We start from the raw sequence: 25,584 nt of genomic DNA, 5'->3' as shown, positions 1-25,584 counted from the left end.
GACACCGCCCACAGCTCCATACACCAAACTATGAAAAAGTAATTAGCCCCAGAAGATGGCAAAATCCCCCAAAAAATTTTTTTAAATGTATGAAAACATTATAAAACCTATACAAATTTGGTATCCCCGTAATCGTAACGACCCAAAGAATAAAGTATACATGTCATTTGGGGTGCACAGTGAAATCCGTAAAATCCAAGCCCACAAGAATACGGCACAAATGCATTTTTTTTAACCAATTTCACTGCATTTGGAATTTTTTTCCCGCTTGGAATATTAAATATCACCATTTTGAAGTGTAATTTGCTACGCAGAAAATAAGCCATCACACAGCTCTGTACATGGAAAAATAAAAAAGTGACAGATTTTTGAATGTGGGGAGTGAAAAATGAAAACGCAAAATCGAAAAAGGGCCGTGGCAGGAAGGGGTTAAATTGAAATAGTTTGGGAAGACCACACCTCTTCCCCAAGATGACTGTCCAGCCAAATTAAGCAATCGTGGGAGAACCACCCAAAGAGAACGATGCAGTAGGGAGATGTGAGAAAGCTTTAATGGCAGAGTGTGGCAACGGAAGCCACACTCTCCTCAGTGCAAGACATAGGAAAGCCGCATACAGTTTGCAAAAAAAAATAAATATGAAGGATTTACAGACTATGAGAAATAAGATTATCTTGTCTGATGAAGCAAAGAAAGAATTAACACCAAAATGTTCTAAGCGGTGTGTGTGGAGAACACCAGCCACTGCTCATCACCTGCCAAATACAATCCCAACAGTGACACATAGTGGTGGCAGCATCATGCTATGTAAAGGGGTGGGGGTGGTTTCAACTGCAGGGACAGGACGACTGGTTGCAATTGAAGGAAAAATGAATGCGGCCAAGTAAAGAGATATCCTGGATAAAGGTCCATCTTCCAAGATGAAGACTCATTGGCTGTACAAGCTCAAAAGCTGCTTCTATTCAATACTGAGCAAAGGGTTTGAATACTTATGTTATGTGACCTTTCATTTTTTCTTGTTTAATGTCAGCAAGCAGCTGGCTATATACCAAAATCACAAAAAAAAAAAAAAAAAAATCATCAATAGAAATCAAATTTCTTAACTACAAAATTTATTAACGCACAAAATTAAAGTGGAAATAAACACTACAGGCTGATCCAACTTTTATGAAATGTCCTTAAGCCCTTAATGACCAGGACCTTTTTGGTTTTTGTAATTTAATTTTTTCACTCCCCACCTTTAAAAGTCCATACTTTATTTAAGGAATTGTTTTCTGCGAAACAAATTGCACTTTATAATGACAATATTTAACCCCTTACTAGTACGGCGTGCGTCAAGTCTCGGTGCATGGAGAGAGCTCACTCCATGGCCGGTAAGTCTTTGCTGCATATTGCTAGAACCGATCACGGGTGTCTTCCTGTCGATCGCCGCAGATGCGGCGAGTAGGCGTGATGTCATCAGGGAGCTCCTGAAGACCTGAGGCTGTCTCGTTTTAACCCTTTCATTAAAATGTGCACATTGTAATGAATGAGGAGGAAAATCCCCATATACTGCCATACTGTAGTACGGCAGTATAAGGTAGGATCGATCAGACAACCTAGGGTTAAAGTACCCTAGGTAGTCTGAAAAATAGTAAAAGTAAAAATTAAAAAAAAAAGTTCCCTGTAATGGAAAATAGCGACAAAAAATGACACCACCCACAGCTCCGTAAACCGAAGTATGAAAAAGCTATTGGCCCCAGAAGATGGCAAAATAAAAAAAAAAATATTTTTGTACAGGTGGTTTTAAATTTTTGTAAATGTATGAAAACATTATAAAACCTATACAAATTTGGTATCCCATAATCGTACCGACCCAAAAAATAAAGTAGACATGTCATTTGTGGCGCTCAGTGAAAGCCGTAAAATCCAAGCCAACAAGAAAGCGGCGTTTCTTCACCATTTTCACTGCATTAGGAATTTTTTTCCCACTTCCCAGTACACGGCATGGAATATTAAATACCATCACTATGAAGTCCAATTTGTTACTCAGAAAATAAGCCATCACATAGCTCTTTACGTGTAAAAATAAAAAAGTTATAGATTTTTGAAGGTGGTTAGTGAAAAAAAAGAATTGAAAATAAAAATGTACTTATATATATATACACATATACACACATACATATATACATACGTGTATACTGGAGTATAAGCAGAGGTCCCCAATTTCACCACAAAAAACTGGGAAAACCGATTCACAAGTATACGCCAAGGGTGGGAAATGCATTGGTCACAGCCTACCCAGTATACATCGAGCCAGCCCCTGCCCCAGTGTATATAGCCTGCCAGCCCCTGCCCCAGTGTATATAGCCTGCCAGCCCCTGCCCCAGTGTATATAGCCGGAAAGCTGAGTTTTGATTTATTTATTTTTTGACTCGGGTGTAAGCAGAGTTTGGGTTTTTCAGCACATAAACTCGAGTATATACGGTTCAATTTCTTGTGGGCTTGGCATCTACGGCTTTCACTGGGGATACCTAATTTATATAGGTTTTATGTTTTCATACATGTACAAAAATTGAAACCTCCTGCACAAAAATAAAATCTTCATTTTTCCATGTTCTGGCGCTAATAATGTTTTCATACTTTAGTGTATGGAGCTGTGGGTGGTGTCATTTTTTGCGACTTTTGATGAGGTTTTCAATGTTACCATTTTTAGGACTTTTAATTGAATATTTTATATTTTTAAAAGTTTCCTATTAGGGGTTAAAAGCCGGGAATATTAGTTATATTTTGATAGATAGGACATTTTGGGACGCGGTAATACCTAACATGTTTGTTTATGATTTTTACTTTTGTAAGAGATATCATATTTTGTTCACCCATACTTCATCTTGTTTTAGCCGGGGCGCCATGTTGTCCACTGTCTGCCATGTCATAATTCAAACATCATTTTGTGTAAACTGTGTTAAACGCTAGTGTTAGGTTCCACCCCTTGTCGCGCTCCCCGTCGCAGGCTTACCTTCAGCTGCTGTGTCTGGCCATGCTTCTGCTCCCTTAGCCCTTAGGGTGGCGCCTCTCTCTCTCCACATTGAAGGAGCAGGGCGTCCCCCAGCTAGGCTTTCCCAACCTATCAGCATGTACCTCCCATTATATAGTCCAGCATGCCCTACTCTCCTCACCTGCGCAAGGTTGTTAGCTAGTTCTAACTTTCTGTATGATGTCCATTTCTGTTTGTATTCTAAACCTGTGCTGCCTGCCACAACCCTCGGTTTCTTTACGTTTCTGCTTGTACTCTGCCTGCCTTGATGGGCTGACTTTCAGCTCTGCTTGGCCCCTTGGTACCATGTATTGGTGTCTCTGTGCCCGCTGGGCCAGCTGTTATACACACTGGTACTACTACAAGAGGTAGTGGCCTTGCGATCTCTCTGCAGCAAAGTCCAGATCCCTGTATAGGGGTAAAAGGGTGAATACCAGAGATGTCCAGGGATAAAGCCCCTTGTGTGTGGCCCAAAGTCAAACCAGTTGGAAAGCACAGTGGGTTCACAATCCCTGCTTGTTACAGTTTGCTCAGGCCATGGACCCCGCTGACCAAGCAAAGGCACCTGTGCAGGTTTTGCCAGAGGACATGCGGGATCTGCACCAGCATAAGGATCAGCTTAGACAGGCCATACAGACTATTGCTAATCGCCTGCACTCTGCAGCAAATTCTGTAGTACCACATGTCCCAGTGCATCTACTGTGAATTCAACATGGCTAATCAGATACCTGTTAAATGCATGTTAAAGATTTTCTGTTAGTTGCTTGAATATAATTAACTTACCGTATTTTCCGGACTATAAGGCGCACTTAAAAGCCTTGGATTTCCTTGGAAATCCAAAGTGCGCCTTATAGTCCGGTGCGCCCTATGTATGGCACAGGGCAGCGGACCCTACTTACATAGGTCCCCGCTACCGGAGACAGCAGATCTCCAGCGGGAACTGCAGACCACGCGGCACGAACAACTTCTGCCGCGTGGTCTGCAGTTCCCGCTGGAGATCTGCTGTCTCCGGTGGCGGGGACCTATGTAAGTATGGTCCGCTGCCCTCCTCCACCTCCCCCTCACCTTCCCCGCGTCTCGTCGGGTCTCGTCTTCGGGTCGTGTCGCGTCTCTTCTTGTCGGGTCTCCGCTCCGCCCCCGGACCTCCGCCACGCCCCCGGACCCTGCGCCTTATAGTCCGATGCGCCTTATATATGGAATTATTACATATATAAGGCGCATCGGACTAATGCGCCTTATATTCCGGTGCGCCTAATGGCCCGGAAAATATGGTACATATACACCGATTTTTATATGAATATATTGTGCATAATATTTACCTTCCTAACTCTTCCCTTGATTCTAGAAAATAAGTCAGAAATTAATGTTCACCGTCTTCAATCACATTCTCAGGCAGAAATGTTGGCAGGGCCAGAGTAAGGGTCCCCAGTGGTATGGAGCAGCCAATTTAGGATGGGGGCCCCCATCAGCCAATGGGTGGCCCGCTTCCACAACATTATATGTAAGTGTTACCACATACTAAAACAGTTTCAAATATCAGCCCAAGCGCTAGAGATATTAAAAACAATAGCATCTTAAGTTTTAGATTCATAGGTTCATACATTCATGCCGTTACTAAACCACTTCCAATTTTGGTCCATGGCAAACCTAATAATTTCACTATACCGTTACCAAATACTAATACCACCATACTGTTATCAAATTAAACTACTGTATATACTCGAGTATAAGCCGACCCGAGTATAAGCCGAGACCCCTAATTTTACCACCAAAAACTGGGAAAACCTATTGACTCGTGTATAAGCCGAGGGTGTAGTATACAGCCAGCCTGCCCCCAAGTAGTATACAGCTAGCCTGCCCCCAAGTAGTATACAGCCAGCCTGCCACCATGTAGTATACAACCAAGCTGCCCCCATGTAGTATACAGCCAAGCTGCCCCCATGTAGTATACAGCCAAGCTGCCCCCATGTAGTATACAGCCAAGCTGCCCCCATGTAGTATACGGCCTGCCCCCAGTATGCCAAGCGAATTAAAAATAAATAAACTTACTCACCCTCCGATGATACTCACCTTTGATGCTCTGCGGCGGGGGCTCCCGATCCTCAGTGGCTTCTCTCTACTTTCTTCACTGGCCGGCAGTCGCGTCCATGCGATCTGCCGGCGAGCGCACACTATTTTGCAGCGGTGTCGCTGCTGCCATCAGCGGCGACACTGCTGCATCATAGTGTCCGCCCACTGGCAGATCGCATGGACGCGACTGCCGGCCAGTGAAGAAAGAAGAGAGAAGTGGAGCCGCCGCCGAGGATCGGGAGCTGCTGCTGAGGATCCGGGTGCCAGAGGACGAGTTTTCTTTTTCTTTTAATTGACTCGTGTTTAAGCCGAGGTGAGGTTTTTCAGCACATTTTTTTTGTGCTGAAAAACTCGGCTTATACACGAGTATATACGGTACCATAAGACCAATATTTCAAACAATAAGGCTACAAAACATATTTTTAACACAAAGCCTAGGATGAAAACAATCAGCTATTATCAAAGAGAAGCAAATTAATTTTGTAATTTCAATAAATCAAATAAGGTGTACTTTTCTGATGATGGCATACTATTATTGATGAAATTACACTCTGAATGTGGCCTATAAAAAGAACAGCAACTTAGGGGAAAGAACTATATACAGGCAGTCCCCGGGTTACATACAAGATAGGGTCCGTAGGTTTGTTCTTAAGTTGAATTTGTATACAAGTCGAAACTGTATATTTTATAATGGTGGATCCAGACAAAATTTTTTTTTGCCCCAGTGACAATTGGAGTTTCAAAATTTTTTGCTGTAATTGGACCAAGGATTATTAATAAAGCTTCATTACAGACACCTCACAGCTGATCATTACAGTCTGGGACTATACTAAAGCATCCAGAGAGCTTCACCAGAGGTCACAGTGGGCAGATGGGTCCATCTGTAACTATGGGTCGTCTGTAAGTCGGGTGTCCTTAATAATTGGGAAGAATGAACTGTAACAGACATTTCGGAAATGAATATAAGAAAAATATAAACTTTGGTTCCATTCATATATATTTCTGATAGATGACTTAGACTTCTGATCACATACATGTATTGTGTAAAAATTACCTTGATTTGAATTCAGCAGAGGTAAATATAGCCTGTGCTTCACTGAAGCCTGACAAGATGGATAAGCAAGAGGAAACATTCACTCTTCACAAAAAGCTTTATTTCGAGGTCAATATCATGTTCTGCGATGTGTGGATTTGCCTGCCAGGATCCCTGATGTATGTGAACTCATGTGTGGACAGGTGCAGAATCTGGGCTATCCCTGCCATCAGCAAAATGAAGCATGTCTGCTTTACTGAAAGTCAGACATCTGAATAAGTGCTGCCTGATGAATTACACACAAAGATGGTCTGATTTTATAGCAAGACACTGTTTACTACACTGATTATGTCAAAGACAATGTAAAATTGCAAGGACAAAACCTAAATGCCTTTGTAAGTGCACAGACCAAAATTAAGTTCTATGATCGCTGGCCTTTGAACAAAGTGTCACTTACAAATGATCTAACATCTCCAGGTTCTAAACTTAGAGGTTTTTGGAATGCGTAAGATACTGAAGGCAGAGTCTCCTTACTCTCCCACTTTATTAATTCTTCACTTTACAGAGTATGATTGCTTGCTTCCTGCAGGACAAATTGTACTTTGTAGTGGCACCATGCAATATTCCATGTAAGCTGTAAGAAAATTCCAAGTGAGGAGAAATTGAGAGTGTGCCTTTTGACTGCGCACTCCAAATGATAATTTCCCTTTATGATTTGGGTCAGTAAGGCCAGGTTTTAATAAATAAAAAAAACAAACAGAAAACAACATCTCTGACTAGGGAACGGTTTGAACTTTTTATCACGTTTTATTCAAGTTGTGTCGAAACAGCCATTCAGACAATTTTTTCCCCTATCATGGGGGCTCTCCCCAAGAGATTTTTTGATATTGGGCATTTTGGGACATGGGAATAACCAACATGCTTAGGATTTTGTTGGTTTATGGTTAGTGAAATAGGGAAGTTTGATTTAAATGTTTGTAATTAAAAAAAAAAAAAAAATTACATTACATTTAATTTTTGGGCCCCAGTAACTTACAATCTACATCACTACAATAGTATAGCAGTATATTGCCAATTTACTTCTTCATTATGATACAGCCTGCCTCCAGCTATTACTAAAGTATCTATAGATTTAACCACAGCCCCGACACACCTTCCCAGCATAGCAATACCAAGAGCAATGGAGCTAGTTGAATCAACCGAGGATTGTTGTCCAATAGAGTTCTGACCAGTCTAATACTAGATATGTAGATGGATATACAGTGAATATACTGTCTGTTAGAAACATACAGGCATTATTTGACGCTAGCCAAAAACCCATATAACACACACAGACAGACCTGGGAGTCTTCATTGAACCTTTGAGTGCCATGAAAGGCACAATTGTCATCATGGCTGCATAGTGCAGATGGGTGACAGAGGGATGACCTGCCCCATGGATGTCATGATCAATAAATGGTGGCATTTAACAGTACAAAAACATTCACTATCTGAGCTTCTCCTATCTTAGGTGTTACAGATGGGGCCCAGCTGTGATAACAGTTAAGTACCAGCCTAATTTCTCCTGGAGCCATACTTCTAAAGTCATCACAAAGAATTTCAAGTTTCAGATTTTTTTTTTTTTTTTTTTTTTTTTAAGTTCTAGGTGCTGTAGAACCCAAGATAGGGGTATCTGAAGCGACACTCCCCTTCCTGCCTCTCAAATAGACTCATTCCAGGCAAAAAGTGACTTCTCAGCTCATTTGTATACTTTTTACAAAATAAGGCTCAGTTCACATCTCCATTAGGTCTTCCATTATCGTGAGCCAAAACTAAGAGTGGTCCAATGCACAGAAGAGGTGGAAGCCCTTACAGAGATGAGATATAGTATCATGGCAAGACTTGCACCTGTTCTTTGTGTTGGATCACTCCTGGTTTTGTCTCCTGTTTTTGCTGGTCTGTATATTGTTTTGGATGCCCAATGCATTTTTGTTGTTAGTTATACAAAGTATAGAAATCAGAATAAAACAACAGCATTCTTCAAAATGTACTACTTTATTTATTCTTGTCCTTTTTTGAAGATTTTGTGCATAACAAAAGAACCATTAACAAACATGAGAAATAAAAACCTACTAAAACCCAAGTTACGAATCAAATTAAATATATACTACTTATTACTATTATAGTCCCTTTATTATTTATTTAGCAATAATTAACTGCTGTGAAATATTTACACATAATATTTATACTGTAGTACAACTTACTTTTTTGCCACTAATGATCACACCAAACATTTCCAGCCCACTTTATGTTCTCATTCAGCCACTTAAGAGAAGAGTTATTGTCTAGAGTATATACTTGCTCATTTATGTTATTGACTGTCAAGTGCTTTATGAAAAGTCTGGGGGTTGATAACCTTCCTGCTTCAAATAATCTGTCTGCTGCAGCGTGGTAGAGATCTTTATACTTGCCACTGTCCTCTTCCATTCTGCAAAATACAAAAATAGTAGTAGTAGTTTTTTTAAAATTGATCTTAACATTTTGTAAATATAATAAAAATAGAAAAAAAATGACAAGCTCAGAACTCACAGTCTTAAATCCTTACAAACCTTTTCAGGACAATTTGAAGACTTTGGTTGCATCCGACCTGAGACTGGATGCTGCTGGCATTTGATACCATGAAGTGCTCAATGGTCATCAGCATTTCTACTTCCGACATGAAAGAGGGAATGTACAAAATCTTTGGAATATGTTTTCCTTCAAACAGGGGATAATATCCCAATGTTAAGGCACCTAAACAAATATAAAATGCAACACAATACCAGTCATATAGCTAAAAGAAACAGCATGTTTTAGAATGAACTTATTGCCATACAGCCTTATGTGGCCCCCCAAGGAGACCTGGGCCCTGACACTTGCCCGGCTATGCCCATTGCTGGCACCGGCCCTGCATCAGTGTCATAGTGAGCAGTAACCCTGCTTCTCGGGATGATGGCTGCCAGGCATGGTCAAGAAGGTGTGGAGGACATAGGAAGTATCAGACATTTGTAAATTTTAGTTAATTTTTTTACACATAAAAAGACCAACAATTAAATAAATTACATGGCACTACCAAAAGACATTAATTTTTTTAACCAACTATAACCCTTTTTACCATTCCTCACCACAACCTCCCATCTTGGCAACAGTCTCTACTCCTGATAAACCAGGGACACACTCATACATCTAAGCGCTGTCACTGTGGTTAACTTCTTCTATCAACTTTTGAAAATTATGCTAATGATCCAGAAAGACTCAGGGGTGGTATTTCCAGAGCGCCTCTGTGTTGTAGCTTGTACTGTGCAGGAGCACTTCTCCCTCACACTGTGCTGAATCTCCTCTGCTGAGGCAGTGAGATTACAGCAGGCAGAGAGAGGGGTGAAGTGCTGAGAGAGGTGAAGTGCTGAGAGAACAGTGAGTGAGGGTGAGACTGTAACGGCCTGTAAAGATGCTGCATGGAGAAGGAGGCCATGGATAACAAATATTAGATGATTGCTACAGTAACAGGGTCTGAATCTAAGAATAAGTGACACAAAATATAGAGCAGTCCTATTCTTGCCCACAGTCAGTCTTTTTCAATTGTCACCTGCCAATGAAACATAGGAAGAATCATATTACATGAAGGGTTACATAATTCACTGGACTGATAGAACTGAATACTTACTTTTATAATAGCCCCTTGCTTTTGTCCATAGACCACTTTGTCCTAAGGTGGTAATAAATCCCCGTAGATTTGCGTAATCTATTGCAATTTTCTTAGCAATCATAAAGTCTATAATTGACGAAGACATGCCAATACTCCGGTTTGCAACACAGGTAGTCAATACCTTATTAAACAGCATAGCATATTGAGAGACATTGAAATCGGCTGCAACAAAATGAATGAGAAACATGTGAGACTATAGTTCTAGCACTGAAAAGAACCTCTCAAAGATGGCAGTGACAGAAATAAAATACATTAAGTCCTTTATGGTTAGTCACTATACAACAGCATATTTGCTGACATACAGATTTCATTAAGTTTTATAATTTTTATACTGCTTGCGATTTATTTGTAATAGAGCATCCGCTCTATCAATTGTTTTGGTAAATTGTTGCATCTCTTAGAGGTCTATAATACAGGTGCTGGTATGCCCTTTTGAATATGCACTATTTCTACAGAGGCATAAAACACATTTAGACTTATTTACAGACAACTGTCCTTAGTTTGCGTAGCCGGATTCCATGGAACAACGTGCAAGGGATACATGCTTCTCTGCTGAGCAACAGCACCATACTGATAACAGGAATCCGTGCTGCTTCCCAGTGGGAAGAGAAGACTTGTTGCATAATATATTGCTATGTCACTTAGCATCCTGTCCTCAGCACAGTGCTCGACCTGTGAAATTTGGCCACAGTTCAGTGATTCACTTAAAAAGCATCATCATGTGTGTTACACAGCCATTCTGTGTTGCAAGCCATATTATATCCTAGAACACCACACAGAACCCAGTGCAGCTACATATGGTTTCACAAAAGTTCACTTAAAGGGGTATTTCGGGAACATGAACTACTGATACAGAAACCCATGATGCTTTAAATAAATGAATATCACAAAACTCAATGTCATTAGTAACAAAATGAAGCTTAAATAGTTTGATTTTATGATTCACAAGATTTTATTGCCTCTCTAAAGTAGTTATTACCTAGATGGCCACCACTGGAAACTACAAGTCCCACGATCCTTTAGTATTCAGTAACTCCTCCTTCCTCTTATGCTCTGCTCCCAGTGATGATCTAATAGACTTTTTTTTGCTCTTTTACCATAGAAATGACATAGTAACTGCCATCAACGCACGTTACCTCTCTGAGAGGACGTCTGGCCAACATTGCCCATACTGGATGCACGGAAACCAACCGACTACAGTCTAACATAGTGGTGATCACATGGCCTGCCCAGGTAGCAGGACATGTCACCAGCGTCTATCTGCTGTCCTTAAATAACCAGTAGCATTTTAATTCTTCATTACACTATATGTCCACAACATTCTGATTCCAATAGCCTCTGGCATGTTGTTAAAGAAACAATTAAAAAGAAGTGTCATTAATCTGTACTATAAAGGCAATTTTTAAATTAACATGCCAGAGGCTATTGGAACCCATCATCTAAAAATGACCATCCTGATGACAGGTTCACTTTAAGGCAATTTTGAAAATGGGGCATGTGTCTGCTTTCAGAAAATATATGGTTTTTTGCGGTTTAGTATTAACCTTTATGATGTAATTTTGGTTTCATTTGTACATGTCAAAAAAGTAAAAATTGCTCTGGCCAATAAAGTGAACAAAACTTCCGCAAACGCCTGGAAGGAAAAGTGTTAATCCATTTAAGATGCAACAAATTAAAAAAAAAAATTCTTCATATTCCATCATTTTTGTTCGCAGCATAAGAATACTCCAATTGCATTAGACATCATTCTTGTTCTGCAGTACACTGAAGACAATTTCAGAACGAGTAGCCAGGGTTTTGCCATGTAAAATAAATGTAGAAGTGATTTTTTTCCCCTAGAGCAGTGGTGGCGAACCTATGGCACGGGTGCCAGAGGTGGCACTCAGAGCCCTCTATATGGGCACCCGGCCATCACCCCACCGCAGAGTTCACCAGACAGGACTCAAGGCCTCTTGCAGCCCCAGGCAGCCGAGGATCCTAGAAGGAAGCTACAATGATAATCAAAGTTTTTCTCCTTCTTTTAACTGTATTTGTGTCCTCAGATGCCTATACAATTTAAACATGTGACAGAGCAGGAAGTAATAAGTTACTGTATAAATTCGGCACTTTTTCGGCACTTTGCGAAAAATATGTGGGTTTTGGATGTAGTTTGGGCACTCTGCATCTAAAAGGTTTGCCATCACTGCCCTAGAGGCACAGACTACATGTGTGATAATATAAATATGTGCAACACAGATGGCCCAAGGTGCATGACTGGATAAAAAGTATAAATGTGGCATCAATTAGTCATCTACTAAGCAATTGCTGGTACACTTTATACAGTTATCCTAATAATATCATTACCCTGAGACTCCTGGAATCCTGGCAGATTTTGAAGGATCTCAAAGCACAAGGTCAACATATTCTTAGACAGCGCCTCCTGCACCAACAAACACATCAAGTTGTGACGGTGCAAAACATCCATCATGTTACAAGGCCACATCGGAGTGCTTATTATCCAATCACTTTCTGAAACAGAAACATGTTAATCATAGAAGGCAAAGCATTGCAAGGCAAAGACCCTACTAGTAAAATAATTTTTATTTCTCTTGTAATTCTTGTCATATTTCATAATTTTTCAATCCAAGACCCAGCCCTCTTTTCTCAGAGGTCACTTCCCTTTTTCATACAATTCTGAGAGACAGCCTGATAAATCTCCCCCAATAAGATTCTTCCATGAGTAGTGAATAACACCATATATATTATACTTTATGCATAACTTAATTTGAATGAAATTGAAGATAGATGTGCAATTACTGCATTAAAGGAAACCTACCACTTTAAAATTTGACTTCCAACCCAGAAATACCTTGCATAAGCTCAGGGTGAGCTGATGCCGGACCAGATGCAGAAACCGCTGTATTCTGTGAAAAAGCGTTTTTAGCGGTAAATTCAAATCCCCCTGCGGCGCACCACGATATAGCTGTGCGCACCCTAGCCGGACGCACCATGTTGGTGCACATGCGTGAGTGTGCCCGAGAGCTTGGTGAAGTCACCAGCCCTCCGGCACCTCATGATAATGCGCACAAACGGTCGCGCACAGCAATATTGTGGTGCGCAGGAGGGAGATTTGAATATACTGCTAAAAACACTATTTCACGGAATACAACGGTTTCTGCTACTAGTCAAGATCTGGTCCGGCATCAGCTCACCATGAGCTGATGCAAGCTATTTGTGGGTCATAAGTCCAATTTTAAAAGTGGTAGGTTTCCTTTGACTATAGTACAAAACATACCTTTTAGAATCTGCACTGCACCACCAAGGTTCCCAGACTTGAGGAAAATCTCAACGGCAATGTTAACAACGTGACATCGAGATGCAACACTTTCTTGGTCAAAAAGTCCCTTTAAGATTGTATAATTAATCTTAAGCTCATGGAATTTGTAGATCACTTTTCTTCCCTTAAAAAGGAAGACATCAGGCATTGAAACAATTTCACATTTAAGAATTTTATTTTACCATATTTTAATTTTGTTTTTACTGTCCATGGAAATGTGTAAGAAAAATAAAATAAAGGGGCATACAATTTTCCTTTCTTTCCATTTATTTTACTATTACGAAAAGTGCTACTGAAATACTTATTCAACTTGTTTTCTCAAACAGCTTTAAATATTGAGCACCACATTTTAACCTTGTGTCCACTGAGGCCAACCGCAGTACTCTTGCCCCAAACCTCTGTCCCTCCGTCATCCATTGCCACCCAACAGAAATTATCGCAAGGTGGCGATGGTATCACATTATAGCTCGGGGTCCAATGAAGGACCTCAGGGGGGTCTGTGTTGCCAGTGCAGCTTCGGCACTGGATTCCTGCTTTTGCCTCCGGCGTAAAAGCGCTAGAAGCTGTTATACTCTGATCGCAGGTTGTCAGCTGTGCAAGAGTCATTGTTGGAGTTGATGGGTGAACGCCATTATATAAGTGAGGAAAAGGTCCCATAATATAAATAATAAAATACCCTCACAAAAATGTTCCTAGAAAGGATCAAAGAAAGTAACATACCCAAAAATGATACCGCTGAAAAGAACAACTGTTTTTGCAAAAAAAAAAAAAAAAGAATCCACCTCTTTCAACATAAAAATAAGAAGTTATGCCTGTAAATTTCTCCAATATTGTTTTTGTTTCGGAAAATAGAACAAAGATAAAACAAACTATATAAATGAGGTATAACCATAACAGTAGTGAAAGAATAAAAATATCATTTTTATATTACATTGAGGACAAAAAAAAAAAAAAAAAGTGTGAAGAATAAAAAACAAAAATGAATGGTTTTCTTTCTGTCTACCTTGAAATAGTTAATAAAATCTCTTGAATAAGCTTCGATCCCCCAAAATGATCTGTACAGTGTATCTTACTCCACAAAAAAATTACTACTACAGGCGGTCCCCTACTTAACACTCTACTTACATACAACCCCTAACAAACAGACCTCTGGATATTGGTAACTTACTGTACTTTAGTCCTAGGCTACAATCATCAGCTGTAACAGTTATCACAGGTGTCTGTAATGAAGCTTTAGTGTTAATATTGATTCTTATGACAACCCAACGTTTTTAACCGGTTCGCGACCGCCCGCTGTGTATTCACGGCGGCGGTCGCGTTCCGATGCATGGAGAGGGCTCGCGGGCCGAGCCCTCTCCTTAGCCGGCAAGTGTCTGCCGCATATTGCAGCAAAGGCTTACCGGTAACACCCGCGATCGGTGCCGGCACCGATCGCGGGTGTTTTCTTGCAGAACGCCGCCGGCAAAGCCCATGCGCCGCCATCTTTCCGAGGATCGCCGCTCCCCGTGACGTCATCGGGGAGCGGCGATCCGTTGCCATGGTAGCTTCGGGTCTCACGAAGACCCGAAGCTACTTCGGGTTAACCCATTCATTACAATGTGCTATCAGCACATTGTAATGTATGAGGAGTAAAATCCCCATATACTGCCATACTGTAGTATGGCAGTATATGGTAGGATCGATCAGACAACCTAAGGTTAAAGTACCCTAGGGAGTCTGAAAAATAGTAAAAATAAAAAAAAAAAGTTTAAAAAAAAATTCTAATAAAAAAAACTAAAAATTCAAATCACCCCCCTTTCCCTAGAACTGATATAAATAAACAGTAAAAATCATAACCACATTAGGTATCGCCGCGTCCAAAAATGCCTGATCTATCAAAATATAATAACGGTTTTTCACTGCGTTTGACCCCGTAACGGAAAATCGCGTCCAAAGTCAAAACTGGCACTTTTTTGCCATTTAAAAAAAAAATTAAAAAGTGATCAAAAGGTCGTACAGTCCTAAAAATAATATCATTGAAAACATCATCAAAAGTCGCAAAAGTTGACACCACCCTCAGCTCCATACACCAAAGTATGAAAAAGTTATAAGCACAAGAAGACTGCAAAATAAAAAAAAAAATTTTTGTTCATGAGGTTTTAATTTTTGTAAATGTATGAAAACATTATAAAACCTATACAAATTTGGTATCCCTGTAAACGTACTGACCCAAAGAATAAATTAGATGCGTCATTTGCGGCGTGAAGTGAAAGCCGTAATATCCAAGCCCACAAGAATACAACACAAATGCGTTTTTTCACCATTTTCACTGCATTTGGAATTTTTTTCCCCGCTTCCCAGTACATGGCATGGAATATTTAATACCATCACTTTAAAGTGCAATTTGTTACGCAAAAAACGAGCCGTCACATAGCTTTTTACGTGTAAAAATAAAAAAGTTATAGATTTTTGAAGGTGGGGAGTGATAAATGAGAATGAAAAAACGTAAAAGGGCCCGGTCCTTAACCGGTTAAAATCCAATTGTCACAGAGACCAAAAAAGTTCTGGCTGGGCTTACAATGAGAAAATAAACTGTTCCGACTTACATACAAACTCAACTTAAGAACAAACCTACAGACCCTATCTTGTATGTGATCCGGGGACTGCCTGTACATATGTGGTGTTGGCATACACAGGAGAAATTGTGTGGCAAACGTTGCAGAGCAATTCATCATTTAATCCATTGTGAGGCTACATTTACACTACAGTATGGGGGACGTATATACGGCCGACGTATATGCGGCCGATATACGTCCCCCATACACTTCTATGGGCTCACGGCCCTGTACCGCTCCGTAGCCCGGGGAAAGATAGGACATGAACTATCTTTCCCCGTATTACGGCGCCGTGTGCCATTACTTTCTCTGGAGAGGGGCGGGGGTGAGCTGCGCTCACCTCCTCCTCCTCTCCCTGCGCTGCCGTAGTACGGCGGGCTCACGGCAGTGTGAATTTAGCCTGAATCTGTAATTTTCAGCCTAAATTAATGTATTTTCCAAAAAAAAAAAAAGTTCCTAAATTGCACTTCCATTTTGTTATAATCCTGTGAAACAATGAAAGGATTGTCATAATTGGCGTTTTATATATGTTGAGGGATATAGTTTCTATTGTGGGGGAATTTATAGGGTTTTACTATTATTTAGGTCTCTCAAAGTCACTTGAAAGCTGGGGGTGGGGGTGGGGGGGGGGTTCACTCAAAATGTCAGATGTGGCAATTTTCATGCAATTGTGAAAAAAATGCAGCTAAAGTTCTAGGCCTCATAACATCCTAGAAATAAGAGAGGATGAATAAAAAACCATGCAAACATAAAGCAGACATTCGGGAAATATTAGATTTGGGTGGTCTGACAATCTGCCGGGAAAGCAGAACATTTCAAACTTTAAAATTTTTTCAGCTTCTCATAATTTCTGTATTTTTCAGGATGTAACGCAAAACTTATCACTTAGATTTTTCAACTTACATGAAGTACAATGTGTCACGAGAAAACAAAAACATTCTCAGTCACCTGGATATGTTAAAGCAGTGATGGCAAACCTTTTAGAGGCCGAGTGCCCAAACTACAACAAAGACCCGCTTATTTATCGCACAGTGCCAACACAAATTTAATTTTCGATTTATACTCCCTTCTCTGTCACAGTTTTCATTGATACCAGCAACCTGAGGACACCAATAAAGCAGAAAATAGTCCCAGGTAGCGCTGTCACTTTAAAATAGTACTGAGCACAGCAAGTCCTGGGCTGTCTGGGACTGCAGGAAGATAGCTGGAGTCATCTCTGGTGATGGCCTGAGTGCCCACAGAAAGGGCTCCGAGTGCCACCTCTGGCACCAGTGCCATAGGTTAGCCATCACTGCGTTAAAGCGCTGCGCAGTTATAAGCAATTATTGTGACATTTCTGATTCTAAATATAGAGTGTGGTCATTAAGCTGAAAACAAGTATCAGTGATAAGGGGTTAAAGGGATATTCTAATCTTCACGTCTGACAGATGTGACAAACCCCATTCTGCCAGGTGTCGGGCCATGCACATGTGGTCCGCTCTATTCCCTTTCATGGTGGCTCTGAATAGAGCTGAGCTCACTTTCTATATGTGCACCCTATATGTACATGTAACCCATGATCTGAATAGTGCCGCGGAATATGGTGCCATAAAGAAAGATTTATTTTTTAAAATCAAGTTATAGCTTCCCACAAATACCTTTAGCCAAAGTTCCTTGAGATGATAAAAACACATGATAGAAATGCCAATTCTCCCCAAGAGGTTTTTCTGCATATCATTAAATTGCGGATTTTTAAATACTGCAAAAGAAGAAAACAATTTTTTTTTCTTTTGTTAATAACCCCCCAAAGCAACGCAACACACTAATCAGCCATTTCCTTACAATCATATTCTAGAACAAATTCTAGAAAACCTACAAGATCAGAATATCCTATGTACACTTACCAGCATCTGCAAGTTCACAGTAGGGAATTTCTGGTCTTTCATTGATTGAATCTTTCATAAGTGCCTCTGCTACACATCTTGAAAAGTTCTTAATCATAGTTAGGTTTTCACATCCTGTACAGACAGTAACATACAAAGTTCCAAGTTTCATCCAATCACTGTTGACTTTACAATGCTGGAAAGATAAAATGTAAGTGACCATACAATACAAGACATCCACAGCTATATTGTTCTCTATATACATCTACAGGATATGTTATATATGTGGCTGGGGTGGACAACCACCAAGAACCCCACTGCAGACATGACATTGCACTTGTCAATTTGGTACCCCAAAGGTGGCCATAAATCGAAAGACATCTACCATCAAAATCAAGCATGAGCTCTTGCAAGTAGGGCCCTCATTCCCATTGTTTCATATCACAATTACACTGTAATGTCTTATTTTATTTGTATATGCTCCTCATAATCTGTCAAGTGCTACGGAAATTGACTGCACTATATAAAAAAGATTATCAAGCACAATATTTGTTATCCATGACCCCATTCCTTCTAAAGTTAACTTTTAAAATTATGCTAATGAGCCAGAAGTGCTCTTGGGGATGTTACCAGAGCCCCTCCAAGCTGAAGCTTTACAGGCAACAACACTGTGCAGGACTCCCCCTTCCTACTATACACACACACACTGTGAGGGAAGAGCAGTTAGTGCTCCTGCACAGTGTAACAGCCTGTGATGCTACAGCAATGAGGCCCTTCTGGCTCATAAGCATTGATTTTAGAAGGAAGGAGGTCATGGATAACAAAAATAAGATTGCCACATTCACTGTGCTTGGATATGAGCAAGTGTTTCTGGTTCATCATGCTAGTTTGTAATTGTAGATTTCCTTTAAGACAAGGGGGCACAACCTGCAGCCTGCAATTCCTGAAGGTGCAATCTGCAGCCTCCACCAGGGAGTGGCAGAAGAAACCAAAAAGTGCTTCCATCTATGATTCAGAAGCTTGTTTGCTGTTTCTCTCTAGCTGCAGGTGCTGCTCTGGTTCCTGATGCTGGTCATATGTATTTGGATCAGGATCTAGAGCAAAGTGGCAGACACAGAGCAAGAGAGGACCACTCAGCAGGGATATCCTGTCAAATGCACTCTACACTCCATATCGCTTTGCTCACGGTCCTCAGCACTGGTGTCAGCACCCTGTGATCTAGGGTCTACATTATTATTGTCTAGTCTGGGGTTTATACGAGTTGTCATCTGATATATTTCTGGGGTTATATTTAATACTGTACGGTGGTATTTATTAATTTCTTGGTTGGAATTTGTGCTGTAGCGTGGGGGTTGGCCCCTTTACCATGTTTGTAGCCCCCAAAGTGCACATGTTTTCATGCAGGTGGCCAGAGACCTGAAATTACCAATACATGTATAGTTACCTCCACTTCAGATAATGCTGCATCCACGTCATAAGCCCAATTTGATTTTGAAATCTTCCTCTCAAGACTTCATCCAATCAATGATGTTAAAACAAAAACAAAATAAAATAAAAACCACAAGAAGAAATAGCTTTTTAGCCCAGGGACAGTTATAATGAAATATTCTAAACACCATTTTTGGTCTGAAACCTTACAGAGCATGTATGAACACAACACTATGCTACTGTGATCACACATGCATCCCATGAATACTCACATTATTGTAGCCACATGAATAGCCAAGAAGAAATAAAACGGTGATCTAATAGTAATGACTCTGAAATCAGGATGTTAAAGCCTTGACATGTCACAGTCAATGGGGCTGTTGACTGTAGGAGAAAACCAAAGGTCTCAAAGGGGCATATCAACTACAGAAAGAAATATTGTAAATGAGCAGTCCTAGTTGGCCGGGCCGCATCAGTCCAATACCTTGAACAGATGTTTACTTGAATGGTGAAAGCTACAAATGTCTAGAGCGAAGTGGCTTTCTATGACTGCAACAGATGGTTTTCCTCTAACCAAAGCTGTAGGTTTCGGCACCTGCAGAGGAATTTTCTAATATTCAAAGGGAATGTGTCATTAGATTCTGTCAGTTAGACGAGAAGCACAGGACCACGTGCTGCCTTATTTTTAACTGTACGGCACACAATTGCACATGTCCATTATTTTACCGCACAGTGCGCCTGTTTAAAATTATAGTATGTCCAAGTCTGTGTTTAGAAGGACTGCACTTTATGAGGATCCATAAAAAACGTATGCCAAAAAGATGAAAAACTATTGTTTTTCACAGCCAATTTTCAAGAAGAGAACCGGTTAATTCCTGTACCTCTAGCCCAAGTCAACATAAGTGAGCTTTGTAACATACATTTCTAATAATGTCTAGAGATGAGCAGACCGAATGTTCATGTTTGGGTTTGGCTGCGTGATGCGGATCTATTGGCGGCCTAACTGCCAATCCAGAAAATTGACTCTCCTAAAAACTAGCCGTGTTATACTGTACATTTTAGCAGGATCCAATTAAGTCAAGTTAGAAGCACTGCAGAAGTAGTAAGTGGGCACTCGAATCTGTATTGGGCCCGCTAAGAGAGTGTGCTCTGATGATCCAATTGTCTCTTGGTCAAATTTGATAAGCTGAAAGAGAATGGTAGTCGGGCACCACTGCTCACTTCAAGATAAACAACAGTATTTAATTCATCTCAAAAAATAAAATATAAAAACATGTCGTAAAATATAGATGCTAGAATTGACCAGTTGTAACAAATTACAAATTGTGAATATACATATATAATACAGCTGTATCTGTGCTGTAAATACCGTAACTATTACATATCTTCTGTTGCACACATAAAAACTATCACTTAGACCACAGGTGATCACCTTATATCATCACACAATATAGTGCATGCACAAGGAGTATTTCCTTTCTTCAAACAGGTCAGAATACCATAAGTGCTGAAATGTGGTGCTTAATTGGTTAAATATGCCTGGGCCCAGGTTATAAAAATAGTCTTTAAGAACAGTCTTACCACATATTAAGACATTTTCTTGAATAAAAGTCTCTGTATATGTACGGAGAAGATGGTTTATTTTTATTCATTTCCTTACTCATGGACTGTTGCAAGCATTATTGGAGTGTTTGGCACGTGGCTCGTCCATTAAATGGTCTGTGTGCCTCCTCAGTCAGTCCTGGAGTTTCAGATCAGCTGTTGTCTGCATAGCCGTGAGTTAAAATAGATGTAAGTAATGATTTATCTTTCTTCCACAGGGCGCCACTGATAAAATCCACTAAGTTTTTGCTATACGTGGTTCAGAGCTACTTGCTCCTTCCTCAGTAGCCTCTAAGGCATTCAAACCTAGCCCAATTTCTTTATAGGATAATGTTCTCAGTATATCTGAAATCCCGATCTGGATTATCTATTCCCACACTAGACTGGCATTTACATATATGTTTTTTTCTTTTTTCCTTTTTCCTCCGCCTTTCACATGGAAAGTTCTGCTAAACGTAGTAATCTACATTTGTGTGCAGTTCTAGAATGGTATGTGTACACACAATAAAACGTAAAAAGTTTTATCTAATGTCTCGATAGTACTAGCAAATAGATTTACAAGTTACATAGAGATCCATACATTAAAATAGTATATGGTATATACAGCCAAAAAATGTACAACCCATTTTATTATATAAAAATACCCAGAATATAATCCTATTCTTAATGTTTTCCTAATTATCCTATTAATTTACAGGAGTTTACTTAACATTCATTACTTCACTAAGTTTTTGACAGAATATCTGGTGGATTAACAGGTGAATTATCAACCTGTGTATGGGGGACGGAGGTGTAGTTCAGCAGTCTGTGTGCTAGGTAATTAGCCTGACCCAGACACGGTGGTGAACTACATCCCAACCCCCTCCACATCTATACAGGTTGTACCCATATAATGAAAACAATAAAAAAAAATTGACAACATAGGCAATGTGAAAGCAATGTATAAAATCATTCTAGAAAGACAAAAAGTTCAATTTCTGCATTTAAACCCGAAGGTACAAAAGAATCAAATTAAAGAAATGTATCATGATTTTTAGCTATGTAGTCTCCTCCCCTCCAATCTTTTTTCTTTTACTGACGGATGGCATGGAGTATACAGCCAACCCCCCCAGCACTTAAACTTATATAGTCAGCCTCCGATGCCCAACGTGGCTTCCCGATGTCGGCGTGGCTCGTTTTCTTTCTTCTGCACTGCTCATCTTCTTTAACAGCCGGCATGGACGCGGCCATGTTTTATTCCAGCAGGTGCATACTATGATGCGGCCGCTGCTGACGTCATAGTATGCGTCCATGGTGGCTGTTAAAGAAGACAGAAGAAAAAGAGATGAGATGCGTGGAGCATCGGGCTGCCGGAGGGCGAGTATATTTTTTTAATCAACTTGTGTATAAGCCGAGGTGAGGTTTTTCAGCACATTTTTTGTGCTGAAAAACTCGGCTTAAACACGAATATAGTGTCTTTATCTAATGAATCTTGTGTGTTAGTTTCTGTATTTTTCTGAAATAAAGTTTGTCTATCCAGATCTCTTGCTTTCTGTAAAGAGTTTTTAAGTATTCTCTCGGGGTAATTTTTACTTTGAAATGGTCTTGGTGAGGTCCACAGCTTCTGCTTCAAATTTTTCTGCAATAGTGCAGTTACGACGCAATATTCGGTACTGTCCATAAGGGATATTTAATAGCCATTGTGGAAAGTGACAACTATCAAATCTGTCAAATCAATCCTAGCTGTCTGTTTATGGTAGGAACTGCAGACCAGTTGATCTCCCTTTGGTTCTATCTGCAGATCCAAAAATGTAATTTTAGACCTACTGGTTGTAGGGGAAAAGTTTAAATTAAATTACCCCAAATCTAGATTGTTTAGAAAAGACAGCAGTCTTTCTTCTGATTGGTCCCATTTAAAAACAATATTGTCTATAAATCGACGTTAGAGGACTAGGCCTGCAGCCAGAATGATCTTATGATCAATAATGATCTTATTGTACCCATAAAATGTTGGGAAGATATGTATAAGATGTGGTGGGGGCAGGATGTAGTTCACAGTCTGTGTCTGGCCGATTACCCAGCACACAGACTGATGCACTGCACCCCCATACACAAATTGATAATCCACCTGTTAATCCACCAGATATTCTGACAAAAACTTTGTGAAGTACTGAATGTTAGATGAACTCCTGTAAATTAATAGGTTAATTAAGTAAAAATTAAGCAAAGAACATTTTGTGGCTGTATATACCATATACTATGTTATTGTATGGATCTCTATATAACTTGTAAATGTTTTAGCTAGTACTTTCGAGCCACTAGATACAACTTAGATGCATTTTATTGTAGTATTTTACTATCCTACAATAATGTAGTGCATCCACTGTGACAATAACTGCCAACTAATGTGTAACAAACTGCTACAATGTACAGACTGGTGTATGTACACATACCACTCCTCTAGAAATGCACACAAAATGTAGAACTTTCCATGTGAAAGAAGGAAAAAGAAAAAACATATGGAAACGCCAATACAGTGTGGGAATAGATAATCAAGATCGGGATTTCAGATATACCGAGAACATTAGCCTATTAAAAAAAAAAAAAAAAATGAGATATATATATATATATATATATATATATATATATATATATATATATTAAAAATGGACCAGGTTCAAATGCCTACTGAGGAAGGAACAAGTAGATCTGAAACGCGTATAGCAAAAATGTTATGAGTGGCGCCTTGTGGTAGAAAGATAAATCTTTACTTACATCTTTTTGAACTCACGGGATGAAGATCTCGCTATAGCCTGTTGTTTTGCCACTATTGAAACTCATCTGAAACGCCAGGACTGACTGAGGAGGCACGCAGACAGTGAGCAGCTGGAAAATTAAATGGACGAGCCACGTGCCAAACACTCCAATAATCCTTGCAGTCCGTGAGTAAAGAAATAAATAAAAATAAACCATCTTCTCCGTAGGTATGCAGAGAGATTTCCCTCCGTACATATACAGAGACACTTTTATCAACACAAAGGTCTTAATATGTGGCAAGACAGTTCTTAAGACAATTTGTATAGCCTGAGCTCAGGCATATTTAATCAATTAAACACCACATTTCAGCGCTTATGGTATTCGGACCTGGTTGAAGAAAGGAAATACCTATTGAAAGGCTTATTGATAACCTATACTTCTTGTGCATGCACTATATTGTGTGATGATATAAGGTAATCACTCGTGGTCTAAGTGATAGTTTTTATGTGTGCAATATAGATATGTAATACTTACGGTATTTACAGCACAGACAGCTGTATTATACAAAAAAGAAGAGAAAAAATATATGCAAAAGAATATATATTTTACTCTGACTGGAGCTCCAAAGTTCCCAAGTCGATCTGATTAATATCAAATCCGTTGTTGGTTAATTAATTGTTTTTCTCAAGACCTCACACTAATTCACAGATCCTCCGACAAGAATAGGTCACCATTCAGACCACCACCTCTGCGTTTTTCATTCCTTCTTTCACTCCTTTATTGCCATACACCTCTCCCGGGTGTACTACAGGACCTGCGGTGATGTCAAAATCATGTGACTGACCACATGCTTCTCACCACATACTGCCGAGAATGGGCACATGCTGTGCTGGGACAGGGTAAAAAGAAGGGGTTCTGTGGGTATAGCTGAGCTCTGTGTGTGTAACTGTATGGATGAAGCAGAAGTGTGTGTGTGTGTGTGTGTGTGTGTGTGTGTGTGTGTGTGTGTGTGTGTGTGTGTGTGTGTGTGTGTGTAACTGTATGGATGATGCAGAGCTCTGTGTGTGTAACTGTATGGATGATGAAGAGCTGTGTGTGATGTGCTCTAGTGAGACCAACAGGAAAATTTTAATTGGTGTAAAATATATTTTTCCTTTTTTGGAAGCCTAAATCTGAGGTGCATCTTATAGTCCGAAAAATACAGTATATATTATACACACACACACACAGAATTGAAATAAATGTATATTTTATTACAGGTTTTTATATATTTTTTAAGATGAATTAAACACCGTTGTTTATCTTGAAATGAATAGTGGTGCATGACCATACATTATCTTTCCCTAATAACCATCTGTACATGGCAGTCTGGGGCACAAAGAAATCCAGGCCGTTCACATTTCTCATGTCCATTTTAAGAAAAATAAAATCAAATAATCATAAAAGGTAACTGTCTGCAGCTAAGAAATTATTTGCAGATACACGATATTATATCTTACCGTGATTTCATGGAGAAAAGGATGCCGATATGATTTTGTGCAGCATTGCACTTGCTCATTATTGCTATAATATGGCCAATTTCCGCAGGAGTAACGCTCATTCCACCGTGTACCAACTGTGGGAAAAGGGGGAAAATGGAAAACAACTCTAAAACACCAGTAATAGGTAATCTAGAAGCTGTTGAATATGCGTCAAGCAATTCAGTGCTCTAAACCAGTGTGTCACGTAGAGTAGAATGGTGGCATCACCTTTCCCAGATTAAAGGGTTCAGTCAGTGCCGATTTTGCAGAATATAACAAAGATCAGAGTGACATCGGGTCCCTAACAACCATATTCATAGCAAAAAAAAAAAGAGCATGCATTGGTTGAAAATACTTTCATTTATTGCTTTAGGAAAGTTATTAATATATTATATGGACTTCATGACAGTAAATATGTGAGGTGAAGCGATTTCTTTTCCCATCTATAACCAATCTGTCATAGCTACACCCATAGCAACAGACCCCACAACAGAGCTGTCTGTACTTCATTAGATCACATGCAATATATGGAGCCAAAATCATTAAAGGACATCTACCACCAGGATGAAGGGATGTAAATCAACAACACTGACATACTGGCGTGTGCCCCCTCCGGCAGGATCTGCTTTTCTTTAAGCTTCTTAAGCCCCCGTTTTTAGAAGAAGAAAGAGTTTTGATTATGCAA

The 25,584-nt window shown here is 39.8% G+C and overlaps 2 protein-coding genes across 6 annotated transcripts in view; both read right to left on the bottom strand.

Moving 5' to 3' along the window:
• The window catches only part of TCAIM (T cell activation inhibitor, mitochondrial), a 41,442-nt gene extending 38,425 nt beyond the window's left edge, over positions 1-3,017 (bottom strand). The window contains exon 1 of the mRNA XM_072153549.1: positions 2,997-3,017. The gene's annotated coding sequence lies outside the window, so the exon portion shown is untranslated. The remainder of the gene's footprint in view (positions 1-2,996) is intronic.
• A 5,303-nt stretch (positions 3,018-8,320) lies between these two features.
• TOPAZ1 (testis and ovary specific TOPAZ 1) overlaps positions 8,321-25,584 on the bottom strand; it is a 56,289-nt gene continuing 39,025 nt past the window's right edge. For all 5 annotated transcript variants that reach the window (XM_072153543.1, XM_072153541.1, XM_072153544.1 and 2 more), the window contains 9 exons: positions 24,879-24,994; positions 19,058-19,124; positions 17,635-17,809; positions 17,389-17,489; positions 13,116-13,281; positions 12,185-12,349; positions 9,800-10,003; positions 8,706-8,889; positions 8,321-8,584 (listed from right to left, as the gene is read on the bottom strand). In XM_072153543.1, coding sequence (XP_072009644.1) covers positions 8,371-8,584; positions 8,706-8,889; positions 9,800-10,003; positions 12,185-12,349; positions 13,116-13,281; positions 17,389-17,489; positions 17,635-17,809; positions 19,058-19,124; positions 24,879-24,994 — 1,392 coding nt within the window. In that variant the 3' untranslated portion in view covers positions 8,321-8,370. The remainder of the gene's footprint in view (positions 8,585-8,705; positions 8,890-9,799; positions 10,004-12,184; positions 12,350-13,115; positions 13,282-17,388; positions 17,490-17,634; positions 17,810-19,057; positions 19,125-24,878; positions 24,995-25,584) is intronic.

The sequence above is a fragment of the Engystomops pustulosus genome, chromosome 5 (assembly GCF_040894005.1).
Source record: "Engystomops pustulosus chromosome 5, aEngPut4.maternal, whole genome shotgun sequence".
NCBI classification, from domain to species: domain Eukaryota; kingdom Metazoa; phylum Chordata; class Amphibia; order Anura; family Leptodactylidae; genus Engystomops; species Engystomops pustulosus.
This window is presented reverse-complemented; position numbering and strand designations above follow the sequence as displayed.